The sequence below is a fragment of the Poromitra crassiceps genome (assembly GCF_964638095.1).
Source record: "Poromitra crassiceps genome assembly, chromosome: 25".
NCBI classification, from domain to species: Eukaryota; Metazoa; Chordata; class Actinopteri; order Beryciformes; family Melamphaidae; genus Poromitra; species Poromitra crassiceps.
In genome coordinates, this window is record NC_139649.1 from 17,501,906 (window position 1) to 17,520,416 (window position 18,511).

At 41.0% G+C, this 18,511-nt stretch overlaps 1 protein-coding gene across 1 annotated transcript in view; it reads right to left on the reverse strand.

Annotated features, from left to right (window-relative positions):
• mtss1 (MTSS I-BAR domain containing 1) overlaps window positions 1-18,511 on the reverse strand; it is a 100,202-nt gene that overhangs the window by 23,382 nt on the left and 58,309 nt on the right. The window contains exons 5-9 of the mRNA XM_083660786.1: window positions 18,276-18,367; window positions 18,108-18,182; window positions 13,575-13,732; window positions 8,900-9,007; window positions 7,389-7,486 (exon numbers count right to left, since the gene is read on the reverse strand). Of these exons, the coding sequence (XP_083516912.1) occupies window positions 7,389-7,486; window positions 8,900-9,007; window positions 13,575-13,732; window positions 18,108-18,182; window positions 18,276-18,367 (531 nt within the window). The remainder of the gene's footprint in view (window positions 1-7,388; window positions 7,487-8,899; window positions 9,008-13,574; window positions 13,733-18,107; window positions 18,183-18,275; window positions 18,368-18,511) is intronic.

Below are 18,511 nucleotides of genomic sequence, written 5' to 3' on the forward strand. Positions count from 1 at the left end.
TTACTATCAAAACACAGAGAGACAGACTGATAGTTACTATCAAAACACAGAGAGACATACTGATAGTTACTATCAAAACACAGAGACATACTGGTAGTTACTATCAAAACACAGAGAGACAGACTGATAGTTACTATTAAAACACAGAGAGACAGACTGATAGTTACTATCAAAACACAGAGAGACATACTGATAGTTACTATCAAAACACAGAGAGACAGACTGATAGTTACTATCAAAACACAGAGAGACAGACTGGTAGTTACTATCAAAACACAGAGAGACAGACTGATAGTTACTATCAAAACACAGAGAGACATACTGATAGTTACTATCAAAACACAGAGAGACAGACTGGTAGTTACTATCAAAACACAGAGAGACAGACTGGTAGTTACTATCAAAACACAGAGAGACAGACTGGTAGTTACTATCAAAACACAGAGAGACATACTGATAGTTACTATCAAAACACAGAGAGACAGACTGGTAGTTACTATCAAAACACAGAGAGACAGACTGGTAGTTACTATCAAAACACAGAGAGACATACTGATAGTTACTATCAAAACACAGAGAGACAGACTGGTAGTTACTATCAAAACACAGAGAGACAGACTGGTAGTTACTATCAAAACACAGAGAGACAGACTGGTAGTTACTATCAAAACACAGAGAGACAGACTGATGGTTACTATCAAAACACAGAGAGACAGACTGGTAGTTACTATCAAAACACAGAGAGACAGACTGATAGTTACTATCAAAACACAGAGAGACAGACTGATAGTTACTATCAAAACACAGAGAGACAGACTGATAGTTACTATCAAAACACAGAGAGACAGACTGATAGTTACTATCAAAACACAGAGAGACAGACTGATGGTTACTATCAAAACACAGAGAGACAGACTGATAGTTACTATCAAAACACAGAGAGACATACTGATAGTTACTATCAAAACACAGAGAGACAGACTGATAGTTACTATCAAAACACAGAGAGAGACAGACTGGTAGTTACTATCAAAACACAGAGAGACAGACTGATAGTTACTATCAAAACGCAGAGAGACAGACTGATAGTTACTATCAAAACACAGAGAGACAGACTGGTAGTTACTATCAAAACACAGAGAGACAGACTGGTAGTTACTATCAAAACACAGAGAGACAGACTGATAGTTACTATCAAAACACAGAGAGAGACAGACTGGTAGTTACTATCAAAACACAGAGAGACATACTGATAGTTACTATCAAAACACAGAGAGACAGACTGATAGTTACTATCAAAACACAGAGAGACATACTGATAGTTACTATCAAAACACAGAGAGACATACTGATAGTTACTATCAAAACACAGAGAGACAGACTGATAGTTACTATCAAAACACAGAGAGACAGACTGATAGTTACTATCAAAACACAGAGAGACAGACTGATAGTTACTATCAAAACACAGAGAGACAGACTGGTAGTTACTATCAAAACACAGAGAGACAGACTGGTAGTTACTATCAAAACACAGAGAGACAGACTGATAGTTACTATCAAAACACAGAGAGACAGACTGATAGTTACTATCAAAACACAGAGAGACAGACTGGTAGTTACTATCAAAACACAGAGAGACAGACTGGTAGTTACTATCAAAACACAGAGAGACAGACTGATAGTTACTATCAAAACACAGAGAGACAGACTGATAGTTACTATCAAAACACAGAGAGACAGACTGGTAGTTACTATCAAAACACAGAGACAGACTGATAGTTACTATCAAAACACAGAGAGACAGACTGGTAGTTACTATCAAAACACAGAGAGACATACTGATAGTTACTATCAAAACACAGAGACAGACTGATAGTTACTATCAAAACACAGAGAGACAGACTGGTAGTTACTATCAAAACACAGAGAGACAGACTGATAGTTACTATCAAAACACAGAGAGACAGACTGGTAGTTACTATTAAAACACAGAGAGACATACTGATAGTTACTATCAAAACACAGAGAGACACACTGATAGTTACTATCAAAACACAGAGAGACAGACTGGTAGTTACTATCAAAACACAGAGAGACAGACTGGTAGTTACTATCAAAACACAGAGAGACAGACTGATAGTTACTATCAAAACACAGAGACAGACTGATAGTTACTATCAAAACACAGAGACATACTGATAGTTACTATCAAAACACAGAGAGAGACAGACTGGTAGTTACTATCAAAACACAGAGAGAGACAGACTGATAGTTACTATCAAAACACAGAGAGACAGACTGATAGTTACTATCAAAACACAGAGAGACAGACTGGTAGTTACTATCAAAACACAGAGAGACAGACTGGTAGTTACTATCAAAACACAGAGACAGACTGATAGTTACTATCAAAACACAGAGACATACTGATAGTTACTATCAAAACACAGAGAGAGACAGACTGGTAGTTACTATCAAAACACAGAGAGAGACAGACTGGTAGTTACTATCAAAACACAGAGAGACAGACTGATAGTTACTATGAAAACACAGAGAGACAGACTGGTAGTTACTATCAAAACACAGAGAGACAGACTGATAGTTACTATCAAAACACAGAGAGACAGACTGATAGTTACTATCAAAACACAGAGAGACAGACTGATAGTTACTATCAAAACACAGAGAGACATACTGATAGTTACTATCAAAACACAGAGAGACAGACTGGTAGTTACTATCAAAACACAGAGAGACAGACTGATAGTTACTATCAAAACACAGAGAGACAGACTGATAGTTACTATCAAAACACAGAGAGACATACTGATAGTTACTATCAAAACACAGAGAGACAGACTGGTAGTTACTATCAAAACACAGAGAGACAGACTGATAGTTACTATCAAAACACAGAGAGACAGACTGATAGTTACTATCAAAACACAGAGAGACATACTGATAGTTACTATCAAAACACAGAGAGACAGACTGATAGTTACTATCAAAACACAGAGAGACAGACTGATAGTTACTATCAAAACACAGAGAGACAGACTGATAGTTACTATCAAAACACAGAGAGACATACTGATAGTTACTATCAAAACACAGAGAGACAGACTGATAGTTACTATCAAAACACAGAGAGACAGACTGATAGTTACTATCAAAACACAGAGAGACAGACTGATAGTTACTATCAAAACACAGAGAGACATACTGATAGTTACTATCAAAACACAGAGACATACTGGTAGTTACTATCAAAACACAGAGAGACAGACTGATAGTTACTATTAAAACACAGAGAGACAGACTGATAGTTACTATCAAAACACAGAGAGACATACTGATAGTTACTATCAAAACACAGAGAGACAGACTGATAGTTACTATCAAAACACAGAGAGACAGACTGGTAGTTACTATCAAAACACAGAGAGACAGACTGATAGTTACTATCAAAACACAGAGAGACATACTGGTAGTTACTATCAAAACACAGAGAGACAGACTGGTAGTTACTATCAAAACACAGAGAGACAGACTGGTAGTTACTATCAAAACACAGAGAGACATACTGATAGTTACTATCAAAACACAGAGAGACAGACTGGTAGTTACTATCAAAACACAGAGAGACAGACTGGTAGTTACTATCAAAACACAGAGAGACAGACTGGTAGTTACTATCAAAACACAGAGAGACATACTGATAGTTACTATCAAAACACAGAGAGACAGACTGGTAGTTACTATCAAAACACAGAGAGACAGACTGGTAGTTACTATCAAAACACAGAGAGACAGACTGATAGTTACTATCAAAACACAGAGAGACAGACTGATAGTTACTATCAAAACACAGAGAGACAGACTGATAGTTAGTATCAAAACACAGAGACAGACTGATAGTTACTATCAAAACACAGAGAGACAGACTGATAGTTACTATCAAAACACAGAGAGACAGACTGATAGTTACTATCAAAACACAGAGAGACAGACTGATAGTTACTATCAAAACACAGAGAGACATACTGATAGTTACTATCAAAACACAGAGACATACTGGTAGTTACTATCAAAACACAGAGAGACAGACTGATAGTTACTATTAAAACACAGAGAGACAGACTGATAGTTACTATCAAAACACAGAGAGACATACTGATAGTTACTATCAAAACACAGAGAGACAGACTGATAGTTACTATCAAAACACAGAGAGACAGACTGGTAGTTACTATCAAAACACAGAGAGACAGACTGATAGTTACTATCAAAACACAGAGAGACATACTGATAGTTACTATCAAAACACAGAGAGACAGACTGGTAGTTACTATCAAAACACAGAGAGACAGACTGGTAGTTACTATCAAAACACAGAGAGACAGACTGGTAGTTACTATCAAAACACAGAGAGACATACTGATAGTTACTATCAAAACACAGAGAGACAGACTGGTAGTTACTATCAAAACACAGAGAGACAGACTGGTAGTTACTATCAAAACACAGAGAGACAGACTGGTAGTTACTATCAAAACACAGAGAGACAGACTGATGGTTACTATCAAAACACAGAGAGACAGACTGGTAGTTACTATCAAAACACAGAGAGACAGACTGATAGTTACTATCAAAACACAGAGAGACAGACTGATAGTTACTATCAAAACACAGAGAGACAGACTGATAGTTACTATCAAAACACAGAGAGACAGACTGATAGTTACTATCAAAACACAGAGAGACAGACTGATGGTTACTATCAAAACACAGAGAGACAGACTGGTAGTTACTATCAAAACACAGAGAGACAGACTGGTAGTTACTATCAAAACACAGAGAGACAGACTGATAGTTACTATCAAAACACAGAGAGACAGACTGATAGTTACTATCAAAACACAGAGAGACAGACTGATAGTTACTATCAAAACACAGAGAGACAGACTGATAGTTACTATCAAAACACAGAGACAGACTGATAGTTACTATTAAAACACAGAGAGACAGACTGATAGTTACTATCAAAACACAGAGAGACAGACTGATAGTTACTATCAAAACACAGAGACAGACTGATAGTTACTATCAAAACACAGAGAGACATACTGATAGTTACTATCAAAACACAGAGACAGACTGATAGTTACTATCAAAACACAGAGAGACATACTGATAGTTACTATCAAAACACAGAGACAGACTGGTAGTTACTATCAAAACACAGAGAGAGACAGACTGATAGTTACTATCAAAACACAGAGAGACAGACTGGTAGTTACTATCAAAACACAGAGAGACAGACTGATAGTTACTATCAAAACACAGAGAGACATACTGATAGTTACTATCAAAACACAGAGAGACATACTGATAGTTACTATCAAAGCAGAGACACGTACACGTAGTGAGGATTTTGAACATTTTGATGAATCTAAACAACCACAATCCAAGTCAGAAACATGCTCTGAGCCTGTTAGAATTCAAAATCCTTACTAGCAACACCCTGTACTCCACTACAGTACTGTACTGTACAGTCAACCTAGTGACATCATCAAGCAGCGTCCTAGTTGGCGAAAAGGTGAAATCTTGTTCATCTTTCTAGCAAATCTAGGTAAATTTCAGACTTCAAAGCGGTTTCCTCTCTAGTTTGAGGTGAAATGCAAATGAACTAGACACATGAACTAGACTAGAGTAATCATATAATAAAAAGATATGTTTCTGTGTGTGTGTGTGTGTGTGTGTGTGTGTGTGTGTGTGTGTGTGTGTGTGTGTGTGTGTGTGTGTGTGTGTGTGTGAGTGAGTGAGTAGAATGTGATTAAATGTTGAATGTCCTCTTTAAAAAATTGAAAATAAAATATATAAAAAATAAAAAATAAAGACGCAGGCAGGAAGCTCCCCGAGTGCTCGCCGATGAGTCAGAGGTCTGACAGATATCTAGCCTGCTAAATATTTAATACTTAAGTATATATATATTAGGGCATTCACGACTAGTGAATTTTACTAGTCGACTAGTCGTCCCTAAAGGTAGTCGACTAGTCATTAAAAAAAAGAAAGAAAAAAAGAAATTACTTTAAGAAAGAACATGAGGTATTTACATGACATACATGGACTATCATATCCCATATCCCCCACAAAGAACATCAAAACACAACAAAACAAAACAAAACAAGAAAACTGCATAAGATACACAATAATCCAAGAACAAGACTATTGGACAAACAACCAAACAAAAACAATGCATTCAGCTCCTATCCTGATAAGCCTAATGACACTGGGGTAAAAAGTTCTTAAAGTCAAACTCTGTATGTGGTTGCCATATTTTGGGGATGTCTAAGAATCTGCCTTTGCTCTTGTAGTAAATCATGATCCCATAGGCATCCAGGAATTGAGCGGGGGGGGGGGGGGGGGGGCACTCCTTTTTCCAAGCTCTGTCTGGGGGCGGGCCCAGGCCCACAATGAAAACCCCTGGTCTATTGAAACCCGAAATAATATTTGAGATAGCCGTAAACTTAATAACTAACTTAATAAATCTGATATTGAACTCATTTTGTAGAATGACTCATAGATGTTGTGCGAGCGGGTTTAGAAAGAATAAAGTCTGTGTGAGAGCGTTTGTGGACTCGTGGGGGATTCTGCTGTTGCAGCTCAGTCATATACTGTAGTGAAAAGCACAATGACCCAAAGACTCCTGGTTACACTGTGTGTACTGTCTGTCTACACCAGGGGTGGCCAAACTTTTTTGGTTGTGGGCCGCATACAGAAAAATATAAGGAGTCGCGGGCCAAACAATATTAAGCGCGGCAGTTTTCGCGGCAAAAAAATTGGACCAGAAAACCCTTGTGCCATCAAAAATTGAATTTCTACCTAAATAAATATATGACACATAGTTTATTGATGCGCTCACCTATTACAATGGGTATTTCTGTATGTTATCACATTTTCTTTTCCTGTGCCAACAGGTTAAGACAGAGATAATTTAACATAACATTAGTATTAAACATTAATTCAGTGTTTTATTTTTATTTTTTATAAATAGACCATGTCAGGGTGCCCAAGTATAACCCATTTTCAATGGTTTTAAATTGAAAAAACGAAATAGGGGGAATCCGTTTTTTTGTTTTTGTTTTTCAGTTTCTTTTTCTTAATGTTTTTGTTTTTCCGTTTTTTCCCCCGTTTTCGTTTTCCGTTTTAAACTTTGAAACAGAAAAACGGAAAAACGTTTTTAGCACTTTTTTTTTTTCTTCCTAAATTCATGGCGGGCCACTTAAAAACAGGCAGCGGGCCGCAGTTGGCCCGCGGGCCGTAGTTTGGCCACCCCTGGTCTGTGTGTAGTGTGAAAGGAACAGCAACTGAGGAGCCATTACCTGCTGATGCTACTCTTCCTGGACAGTGTGTTACTAGGAGAGGCTGGAGGCGTCTGGTAGGTGTAGCTGAAATCAGAGCCCTTCAGGTCCAAAATCACCTGAAACAGACACAGGCAGTTGAATTAAAGCCAGAAACAACAAATGTGCTCCAGTGATTTTGTGAGTCTGTGCAGCAGCACTGCTTGGACGTCATTTCAGTTTTTCCACAGCGCAGTGCGTCTCCAACTGGGTAGGAAATTAACTTTGAACAAGGGCTTATTTTAAAATCGAAAATGAAATATTGGGGGGGGGGGGGGGGTGAGGGCTTATTTTGCCCTTGTGAAATACGTTTCAGGGGTATTTTGAACACAGCCAATCATGCCTGTCTGAACGCCTGACCAAGCCGGAGGTAACATGGGGGCGCGGACCAGCGACCCTCGTGTTGGTACGCAGGGAATCTACCGCTACACTACTCGGACGCCCTATCTGAGAGGTTTCTAACGAAGAAAGCAAATAGCATCCAAGAGAGAGATGTTTGGTAGGCTACCATGCCATTTTAACAGACTGTTCCGTGGAAGACTGAGTTATGCCTAGCCTGTTAGGGTATGTCTGCTGTCTGCAGCAGGAAGAGGAAGAGGAGAAGTGTACCTGCTGTCTGCAGCAGGAAGAGGAAGAGGAGAAGCGTATCTGCTGTCTGCAGCAGGAAGAGGAAGAGGAGAAGCGTATCTGCTGTCTGCAGCAGGAAGAGGAAGAGGAGAAGCGTATCTGCTGTCTGCAGTAGGGGTGGGGGAAAAAATCGATACACCACAGTATCGCGATATTTTGCCTGACGATATTGTATCGATATTTGGACGCCAAGTATCGATATTGCAAAAAAAAAAAAAAAAAAAAAAAAATTTTTTTTTTTGCAGGCCATGCCAGGCCACCGGGCTACTATAAACTTTAGTTCCAAGGCCAGCAGTAAACAAACGGTAGCATATTTTCATTTTGTTTTAACAGTAACAGTTTTGTCATAACAGTAATTTACAAATTCCCCAGTTACTGAATGGGCTGCACAAGATGTTTTGTGTAAGTGAAGTGAAGTTGCAAAAACTACATAAGTACAGTAGTCCACACACACATCCAGTTAAGGTGGACTGTAAGTAGACTGTAACAAACAGTTCAGTTTGTTAGGTGCATGCAACTATGACATGACTTTATGAAAGTTGTTGGTCTGTCTACTTGACAATGTTGCTGCAATAAAATGGTTGAAGTCGGATGTACAGACTGAAAAATTGTTCTTATATAAAGCAGATGTTGACAAAGTTTTTCTTTGGGGACATCATTTGCAGTTGAAAAAGTAAGAAATCGCAATATATCGAAATATCGCAATATTCAATATATCGCAATATTGATATATCGCAATATCGAAAATATCGCAGTATCGCAATACTATCGTATCGTGACTCAAGTATCGTTTCAGTATCGTATCGTGGGCATCTGGTGATTCCCACCCCTAGTCTGCAGCAGGAAGAGGAAGAGGAGAAGCGTACCTGTTCACTGGCTGGAGGCAGCTTGTTGGGCTCGGCTGTCAGGTTGGACAGATCTTCTAGAATGCTCTGCAGGTGGGTCACCTCTCCCAGCATGCCCATCTCATGGTCCTAAACGTGTGCACACACACATTTGAATTCTTTATTTGCTTCCACAAATTATATTACAATGACAGGGAATCAAATATAACGGGTTAGGGCCTGTGTACACCTAGCGTCTTTTTCCGACGTTAAACGCTGGGAATGCGCTGGGGAATGCTGATCCCAGCGCACAATATACAAGGAAGCAGTCTGCAAGTAACGTTAGTTCAGCTTGATAGCTGACAGCTAGCAAGCTAACAACACAGGTAGGCTACGCTATTAAAAGCAGTAAGCACAACACTCACCAGAAATATTAAGTGTCTAGCCAATCTGCTCCCACAATTGAGCCGTTCTGTCTCTGTTGCGATAGTTTTTCCATATGATTAGTTACCAGAAAAGGAGCAGCCGACACCAGCGTCTTTCTGAAAAGTTAAAATATTTTCAGCTGGAAGCGCTGGGAGTCGGCGCACAAAAACGCCGAAAAAAGACGCTGGGCGCTCTGCACTTTCTCTACACGTCCGTGTGCGCTCGCATACGCTCTCCTCCCATTGGAAACAATTGAAAATAGACGCTGGACCTGAGGAAAAGACGCCAGGTGGACACAGGCCCTTAGACAGTTCATACGCACACACACACACACACACACACCTTAAAAATTAAATCTCAAGTAAAAACGTTTTCATAACTTGAGTCTTAGGCCATGTCCACACGGAGACGAGTTTAGGTGTATCCGCTAAAGTTTTTTCTCATATAGACGTTTCGTCCAGAAGGAACCAGCGTTCTGGGAGTATACGCTAATTTTTGAAACCGGGTCCCAGAGTGAATAAATCTGAAGACGCTACCGTTGCATTTCCGTGTTTACAACCCATACGCATATTTCCTGAACCGATGACGCCATAGCCCCACGTCTCTCCGCCAGCAACAATTTAAGCTTACTAGCACTAGTGTTCGTGCTACAGCAGCTACTGAGCCTGTTAGGGATCTTGCAGCAAAATATAATGCTCCTCTATTACCACCGTCAGCAACAAGTGGACACGGAGAACAGCGTGTACAACATCCTCAGGGCTCCACACAGCCCTTCCCATCCACCCCTCCCCTCCCTTCATCGGATATTTCCCAGAAGGCTTAGCGGCGGCTAAGTTTTTACAATAACACAAACAAAATCAGGCTAAACGTGTTAGATAGAAATAATATATATTTTTAATACAACATGCAATTCTGGAATATTTGAATATTGGACAAAATGAAATGAAATGAAATGTAAACCCTGAGTGTAACGGACATACTCGGGATGCTCTATATATAGCCCTCGCAAATACAACGTGAATAGTGAAGTGAGAGGTTTGACGACCACAAAGTGAGAGGTTTGACGACCACACGGCACGCGGCAGCGTTACAGCGCCACTTACTGGCCTGGCATATATACTACAGCGGTTTCATGTGGATACACACATTTCTTGAAACGATTCCGTGTTTATGGAAAACTTTTCTTGAAAAAAAAAAAAAAGATTGCTTCCGTCTCCGTGTGGACATGGCCTTAAAGGGATAGCTGTGATGTTTTGATGTATGGTATCAGTCTTAAAGGGATAGCTCTAATGTTTGGATGTGGGGTTGTATGGTATATGTTTAGTCTTAAAGGGAGAGCTGTGATTTTCTCCAAGCTAGTAGCCAGCTAAGACAAGCTAATGACCAGCCTAGCCAATAGATGATCCAGTGGGTTGCTAGCCTCTCCAAGCTAGTAGCCAGCTAAGACAAGCTAATGACCAGCCTAGTCAATAGATGATCCAGTGGACTGCTAGGTAAGACAAATCAGTAGTCGGCTCCTCATTTCTCACTGACGGTCTGTCAGTTGCCGGTGCTGACAGATCATTGGCCAGATCCATAGCTGGCTTTGGCAAAGATATAGCCTCCGACGGCTTCTCAGTAGTCTTAAATTTGTCCCTTATGCTGCCCCATAGAACGAGTGACAAGAGCCACAAAATCTTTTTATGTCGATTATCTTGTTTTCATAATCGTGGAAAGCCCAAATCGTAATCTAGAATTCGAAATTCCTATAATTATATATATAACAGGTATATCAGATCATAACCTCACATTAATTACTCGTAAATTAAATAAAAAAAGGTTCTCATACAGAACTGACAAAAATCAAATCTCTTATCGAATACCAAAGAAAGACCTTAGTAAGGTTGATACTGAACTAAAACAGATCAACTGGAACAGTCTGCCCTCGGCGGAAGATTTGGAAACCTCCTGCCAGGGTTTCTTGAACCAAATAAATTTAATTAAAAATAAATTCATGAAAAAAATCCATGAAAAATGAAAAACCTCAATAAAAGTAAAAAAATAAATCTCCCCTGGTTATCAGAGCCTGAATGGTCTCTAATGAAAAAAAGAGACCAGGCTCTAAAAACAGTGTTAAAATCTGGTCTCACTACTGATCTGCTAGTGTTTAAAGGCCTGAGAAATAAAGTAGTAAATGCTCTTAGACGGGCAAAAGCTATTTTTTTCGTAAATATCATAACTCAAGCCAAGGGCAATAGTCAGTTAGTATGGAAACACATTAATAATATCTCAAGAAAGGAAGACAAGGCCCCCAAACGCCTTCAAATTTGAGTAAATAATATCTTAACTCAGGATGAGAAAGTCATCGGAACATCTTTTAATGACTTCTTCAGGGACTCGGTCTTGGAGCTGGCCACAACATTTGGCGACAGGGTGGATGTGATCTCTCCACCAGACCACGCCCACCCTGTCTTCTCCCTCACTGAGCCAACTGAACAGGAGGTTTTGAGGACTCTATCGGCCTTGAAGGCCTCTAATGCTCTGGACGTGTATGGCCTTGATTCTTGTATTTTTAAGCGGAATGCAACTACTTTGTGCGCTTCAATCTCCAAGCTGCTTAATCGGTCTATTAAAGATGCTGTTTTTCCTGATGGTCTGAAAACGGCAGTCATCTCTCCCATCTTTAAGAGTGGTGACTGCTCAGAACTAGGCAATTATAATCCGATTAGCTTCTTGCCCATCCTCTCAAAAGTGATGGAAAAAGTTGTTGCATGAATTAACAGCCCAGTTGAACTCCAGCCATCATCCACTTCATCCTATGCAAGTCGGTTTCAGGCCTCAACACTCCACGGAAACGGCAAACTGTTACTTTGTAGAGGAAATAAAGAGCATGCTGGACAGAGGAGGAGTAGTAGGTGCAATATTCATAGACCTGAAAAATTATTATCTCAGGCCATGTCCACACGGAGACGACTTTAGGTGTATCCGCTAAAGTTTTTTGTCATATAGACATTTCGTCCAGATGGAACCGCGTTCTGGGACTATACGTTCTGGCCGTATACGCTAAATTTTCAAAACGGGTCCCAGAGTGATTAAATCTGAAGACGCCACCCTTGCATTTCCGTGTTTACAACCCATACGCATCTTTCCTGAAACGATGACGCCATAGCCCCACCTCTCTCCACCAGCAACAATAACAATCATGGCAGTAGCGTTCGTGCTACAGCAGTGGGGATCTTGCAGCAAAATATAATGCTCCTCTATTACCACCGTCAGCAACAAGTGGACACGGAGAACAGCGTGTAGCCTACAACATCCTCAGGGCTCCACTGACAGCTGACTCTTCCCATCCACCCCTCCCCTCCCTTCATCGGATATTTCCCAGAAGGCTTAGCGGCGGCTACATTTTTACAATAACACAAACAAAATCAGGCTTAACATGTTAGAAAGAAATTATATTTATTTTTAATACAACATGCAATTCTGGAATATTTTAATATTGGACAAAATGAAATGAAATGAAATGTAAACCCTGGGTGTAACCAACATACTCTCTTGCCCTATATATAGCCCTCGTAAATACAACGTGAATAGGGAAGTGAGAGGTTTGAAGAACACACGGTTGCACTGTGATGTCTGTGATATCCGCTCGTGTCCACTCCAACAAGACTTTAGCTTACTTGACGCGACTTTTTCCAATAAAAACACATTTATGCCATGAGTTTATATAATGTATATTTATGTTGCATCATTTAGCCTGTGCTGTGCAGGAGCGGCCAATACGCTGGGATGTGTTTGCAACATGTCTAAAGATCATGGAAGTGGATGATATCAGGAATGTCACAGATAGTTAACGTTCTATATTGTAGGCTACAGGGAGACCATCAGCCCTGCTGAACAGCTCTGCATTTGCCTGTATACTGTAGGTTTCATCATTTTATTCATCGACATGGCAAACCTCCCCGCAAAGCCAAGGGTTTAAGCTGCTGCTACAGTGAGATACACATTATAGACTGTGCGCCCCTAGAGGTTGTATGCCATTATTGACGAGATTGTATTTCTCTGTTATTCTACAGCGGTTTCAGTGGTTTCATGTGGATACACACATTTCTTGAAACGTTTCCATGTTTATGGAAAACTTTTCTGAAACGAAAAAAAAAAAGATAGCTTCCGTCTCCGTGTGGACATGGCCTCAATCTCAATATAATATCGCTACAGTATATTGCCCAGCCCTACAACAGACAGACACACACACACACACACACACACACACACACACACACACACACACACACACACGCGCAGTACTGACCAGCACAGGTTTGAGCATGGTGACGAAGCTGCAGTAGCGTCCTCTCTCCTCTATGAGCGCTCTGCACACCGCTCTCTTCTCCGTCTCCTCCAGCACGGCGTAACGCACATTAACGTCCTGCAGTGCACTGTCCAGCTGGCCGCGCACCTCGTCCTTCCCTACGGAAACACACACAGGGAGGAACCAATGTTAGGCCTATAGGGCAAATAATCTGCCCCCTACATTAACATTGCAACATCGGAGCGATGCCGATATGTTAAAAAATTAACATCTGCCATTACTGATATGACTGCCGATATATCGTGCATCCCTAGTTGTTATGGTTCTCTTTTGTCAAGACATTTTTTATTTCACTTTCAGTCACCTTTCCGCCATTTCTTCTATGTCCTTGTTGGATTTCTTTTTTAATGTCAGCGTGTTTAAGAAGATATTTGAAGTCCAGTACTGACAGTATTGATCAGTGTTGGTAGGATTCAGTATTACAGGTGGAACTGTAATACTGCATTCTACCAGCAGGGGTCAGCACAACTCTATAACAAGGGGAGATGCACAAACACACACAGAGAGCTGCACTAAGCATCAGCTGTCTCTCACACACATGTTGCCTGACCTTGCCCGCCTCTGTGTCTGCAGGCCTGTGTGTGTGTGTGTGTGTGTGTGTGTGTGTGTGTGTGTGTGTGTGTGTGTGTGTGTGTGTGTGTGTGTGTGTGTGTGTGTGTGTGTGTGAGAGTGAATGTAAGAGAGAGACAGAGAGAGAGGAGAGCATGAGAGAAAAGCAATAGAATGGGTGAGTGAGTTAATGAGAGAGAGAGATCAAATCACACAGTAAGAGAGAGATGGCAAGAAAGCTTGAGATGTGATGAGAGACAGTGTGGGAGACAATAAGAGAGAGAGGCAGTAGTTGGGTTTCCATCCAAATGTATCATATGTTTATTTGCACTATCTATGTCTTAACTTGTACATGTGTGTTTTATGTTCTATGTCTTTACGTTTTATGGTGTGCTGACTGTGCACAATGTGTCTCTATGGGAAGAGAAGCCAAAGAAAAATTTTCACCATGGTGGACAATAAAGTATCATATCATCACACATTTAACATTATTAATTTAAAGTTTCTTGATTATCTACAAAGGTACATAGACCATGAATGCAATTTCTGGAATACCAGGTGCAGCTCTGGATGCCAACCGCCACACAACTCAAAAGAAGAAGTTGGTCAGCAGGGCGTAATTATGTATCACTTTAAGTTAAGTGAATACAATTTCAATTCTAGAAGTGAGTTGCCTTAATGTTAATCCCAGTCATCTTCGGTTGAAACAACACGGTCTAAAAATGGTGCTGCTTATTTAACATTATTTACCTTACAAGTGTAGCCCTATTTAGTGTAGGCTACACCGACACGTCATGTTTTACAGTGAGACAACGGAAGATTCGTTTAATCTGGTTCCACTGCATTTATCACATTTACTTTTTACCATTTCCACCTCCCCAAACCGTAAAAACTTTTTTGCGATATTTGGATTTTTTTGTTGTTGCAGCGTTTCGACTCTTTACGCACAAATTGAAAATTTGCATAGAAACCGGTGGAAAGACACCCAACTAGTAACTAAGACACAGAAAGAGAGAGAGAGACAAACGGAGTTGAGACTTCCACTCTCTCTCGCTCTCTCTGATGTGATTTATTGGCTTGTTTATTAGACTCCACCACTAGCATGTGAGCAAGGACCAGCATCATCACATGATGGAGAGAGAGAGAGAGAGCGAGAGAGAGAGCATCCTCTCTCTCCTCCTCGCAGGCCTGATATCAGCACATTGAAAACCCTGAAATCCAGTTCTCCACACTGACAGGCAGTGCTTAGCTTAGCCCTGATGCTAAGCTGTGGTTATCAATGCTAACTGTCATGTACATTTAATTGCCTCGTCAAACTCCGTGCCACAGAGCGAACTTTAATCGATTTTTATTTTAATCCTTTGATATCGATTCATATGTCCAGAGATCGATTTTTTATATATAAAATATATATATATATATATATATATATATATATATACAGTATATTATATAAAATATTGCCGCCAGGCAAACCCTCGAATGAGGGAAATGAACCCCATTCTCTGATGTGAAAACATCCTAGCCTGATATTCAGACTGAAGTGGAGGGAATCATGATGGCTTGGTGACAGAGAGAGCACACTGCTGTCTGCCTCTGCGGAGCTGCTAACGTTACACGGGCGTGCATTTGTCTCGCTATGATAGCCTATTAATTTAACGGTTCTTGATTATACAGAGGTACGTAAAATGTATTACCAGACGGCACTCTTCAATTCGGCATATATATAATTCACGGAGAGGTTACTGTAAGTGAATAAAATGTCAATTCTGGATGTGAGTCACCTGTTATCCCGCTCTCTTCCTCTGTTAAAACTGCATGTTTCTGAATGGAGTTTGGTTAAATGTTCGCTGCTCCGCTAGTCTCGGCTCCCAGACGTTTGGTGAGCGGCGCCAACACCGGTACATTTTTCAAAGTATCGGTACTAAATTAACGCGGTATAGTACCCTTTTAATTTCCCCCAGGGATCAATAAAGTTATTCTGATTGTGAGTGTTATCAACAATCACAATGATTAACTGAATTGAGAGAGAAAATAAAGTTATAAAGACATAGAAAGGGGAGACAGATAGAGGATATAGGGAGAGAGAGAGAGAGAGAAGACTGAAAGAGGGAGAGAGAGAGAGAGATAGAGAGAGAGAGAGAGAGAGAGAGAGAAGACTGAAAGAGGGAGAGAGAGAGAGAGATAGAGAGAGAGAGAGAGAGAGAGAAGACTGAAAGAGGGAGAGAGAGAGAGAGAGAGGGAGAGAGAGAGAGAGATAGAGAATAGAAAAGGAGGAAATCAAAAGGGAGAGAGAGGCGTGTAGAAGAGAACAAGTCCAGAGATGTTTAACCCACATCAGACACACCACGCATGGGCGGGTCTGGACTGGGTGTGTGTTAGCATGCATACTGTGCGTGTGTGTGTGTGTGTGTGTGTGTGTGTGTGTGTGTGTTGTATTCGGACAGAGAGAGAGAGTGTGTGTGTGTGTGTGTGTGTGTGTGTGAGAGAGAGAGAGAGAGAGAGAGAGAAAACAGAGTGTTTTGCGTGCTGATGCCTGGAGGTTATGCCTACTTTCCAGTGTGTGTGTACACACATTTGCTTGTGTTTATGCAGCATGAATGCATGTTTGTGCAAATGTTTAGGCGTTTCCAATGCATTTGGTCTCTCTCTCTCTCTCTCTCTCTCTCTCTCTCTCTGTTGAGCTTTAGCTTTGGTTATGGGATGGCGAGGCCTGGTGCTACCATGGCAACCACAGGGTGTGGTGCCCTGACAGCGGAGGAGGGCGCGGCCCAGGTGAACGATCGGTGCCATGTCTGGGTTGCTATGGCGACAGGCTGGTTTGTTCTGTTTGTTTTGAACCTTGCCACAACAGTGGGGTTTAGCAGCTCATTTGTAAACAGCCTCTCAGAGCCAATCAGGACTCTGCTATTTCACATACCCCCAGGTTGGTCCCGTCTACATTAGTTAACCCTTAACTGGCTGTATTTGAAACCTTTTTGACGATAATTCATCATTTTTATTGGGTGGGAAAAAAAGAGGCTGTCTTACCTGCTCAAACTAGCCTGGCTCACCTGGTAAAACCTAGTTTGACTCACATTATGAGTCAGACTAGGTTTATGAGTCACAGGAAGTGTAAACACAATCAGAGGTTCTGATTGTGTTTACACTTCCTGTTAGTCTCTCAAGCCAGACTGTCTCTTCTACATAAGGTGAATAGTTGGATATCCATCCAAAGCTATCTCAAATTATAACAGAATTTTCAGAAAGGCTGCAAAAGAAAATGCTAAATTGTGTTTTTTCGAATTTTGCAGCATATCTACACTAGTTTTTTAATTTAATTTTAATTTAATTTTGCAACGTTGAAAATATGCATTAAACAGGTGGATGGAAACCCACCTTATGTTCCAGACCTGTGGCAACCCTCAGAGCAGAATGTCACGTAAGCGGCAACATGTGCAGCTAAAGGATGTGTTAGCATGTGCAGCTGCAGGTGTTAGCATGTGCAGCTAAAGCAGGTGATAGCATGTGCAGCTAAAGCAGATGTTAGCATGTGCAGCTAAAGCAGGTGATAGCATGTGCAGCTAAAGCAGATGTTAGCATGTGCAGCTAAAGCAGGTGATAGCATGTGCAGCTAAAGCAGATGTTAGCATGTGCAGCTAAAGCAGGTGTTAGCATGTGCAGCTAAAGCAGGTGATAGCATGTGCAGCTAAAGCAGATGTTAGCATGTGCAGCTAAAGCAGGTGATAGCATGTGCAGCTAAAGGAGGTGTTAGCATGTGCAGCTGCAGGTGTTAGCATGTGCAACTAAAGCAGGGTGTTAGTGGTTGTGTTAGTGTCAGTATGTGCAGCTAAAGCAGGGTGTTAGCATGTAGAGCTGCAGGTGTTGGCATGGGCAGCTAAAGCAGGGTGTTTGATGAAGGAGTTGTTAGTGTTGACTGCTTACCTTTCTTGACCTTCTTCTGCAGCTTGATGGTGTCTGAAGACTTCTTCTTGATGTCCGCCCTCGCCTTCTTATACTCTGGCCAGGACAATACACACATGAGGTTTAATACATGAGAGTGAGAGAAAGAGGAAATGTCAGCGAGTGAGTGAGTGAGTGTCGTTATTGTACCTTTTGCGCGGTCTTTATCCAGCTGACTGGCCACCTTCTTCCACTCCTCCATCTTCAACTCCAACGGAGAGATGAGACTGTCTGAGAGGGCTCTGAGAGAGAGAGAGAGAGAGTGAGTGTGTGTGTGAGAGAGAGAGAGAGAGATGAGACTGTCTGAGAGGGCTCTGAGAGAGAGAGAGAGAGATGGAGAGATGAGACTGTCTGAGAGGGCTCTGAGAGAGAGAGAGAGAGATGAG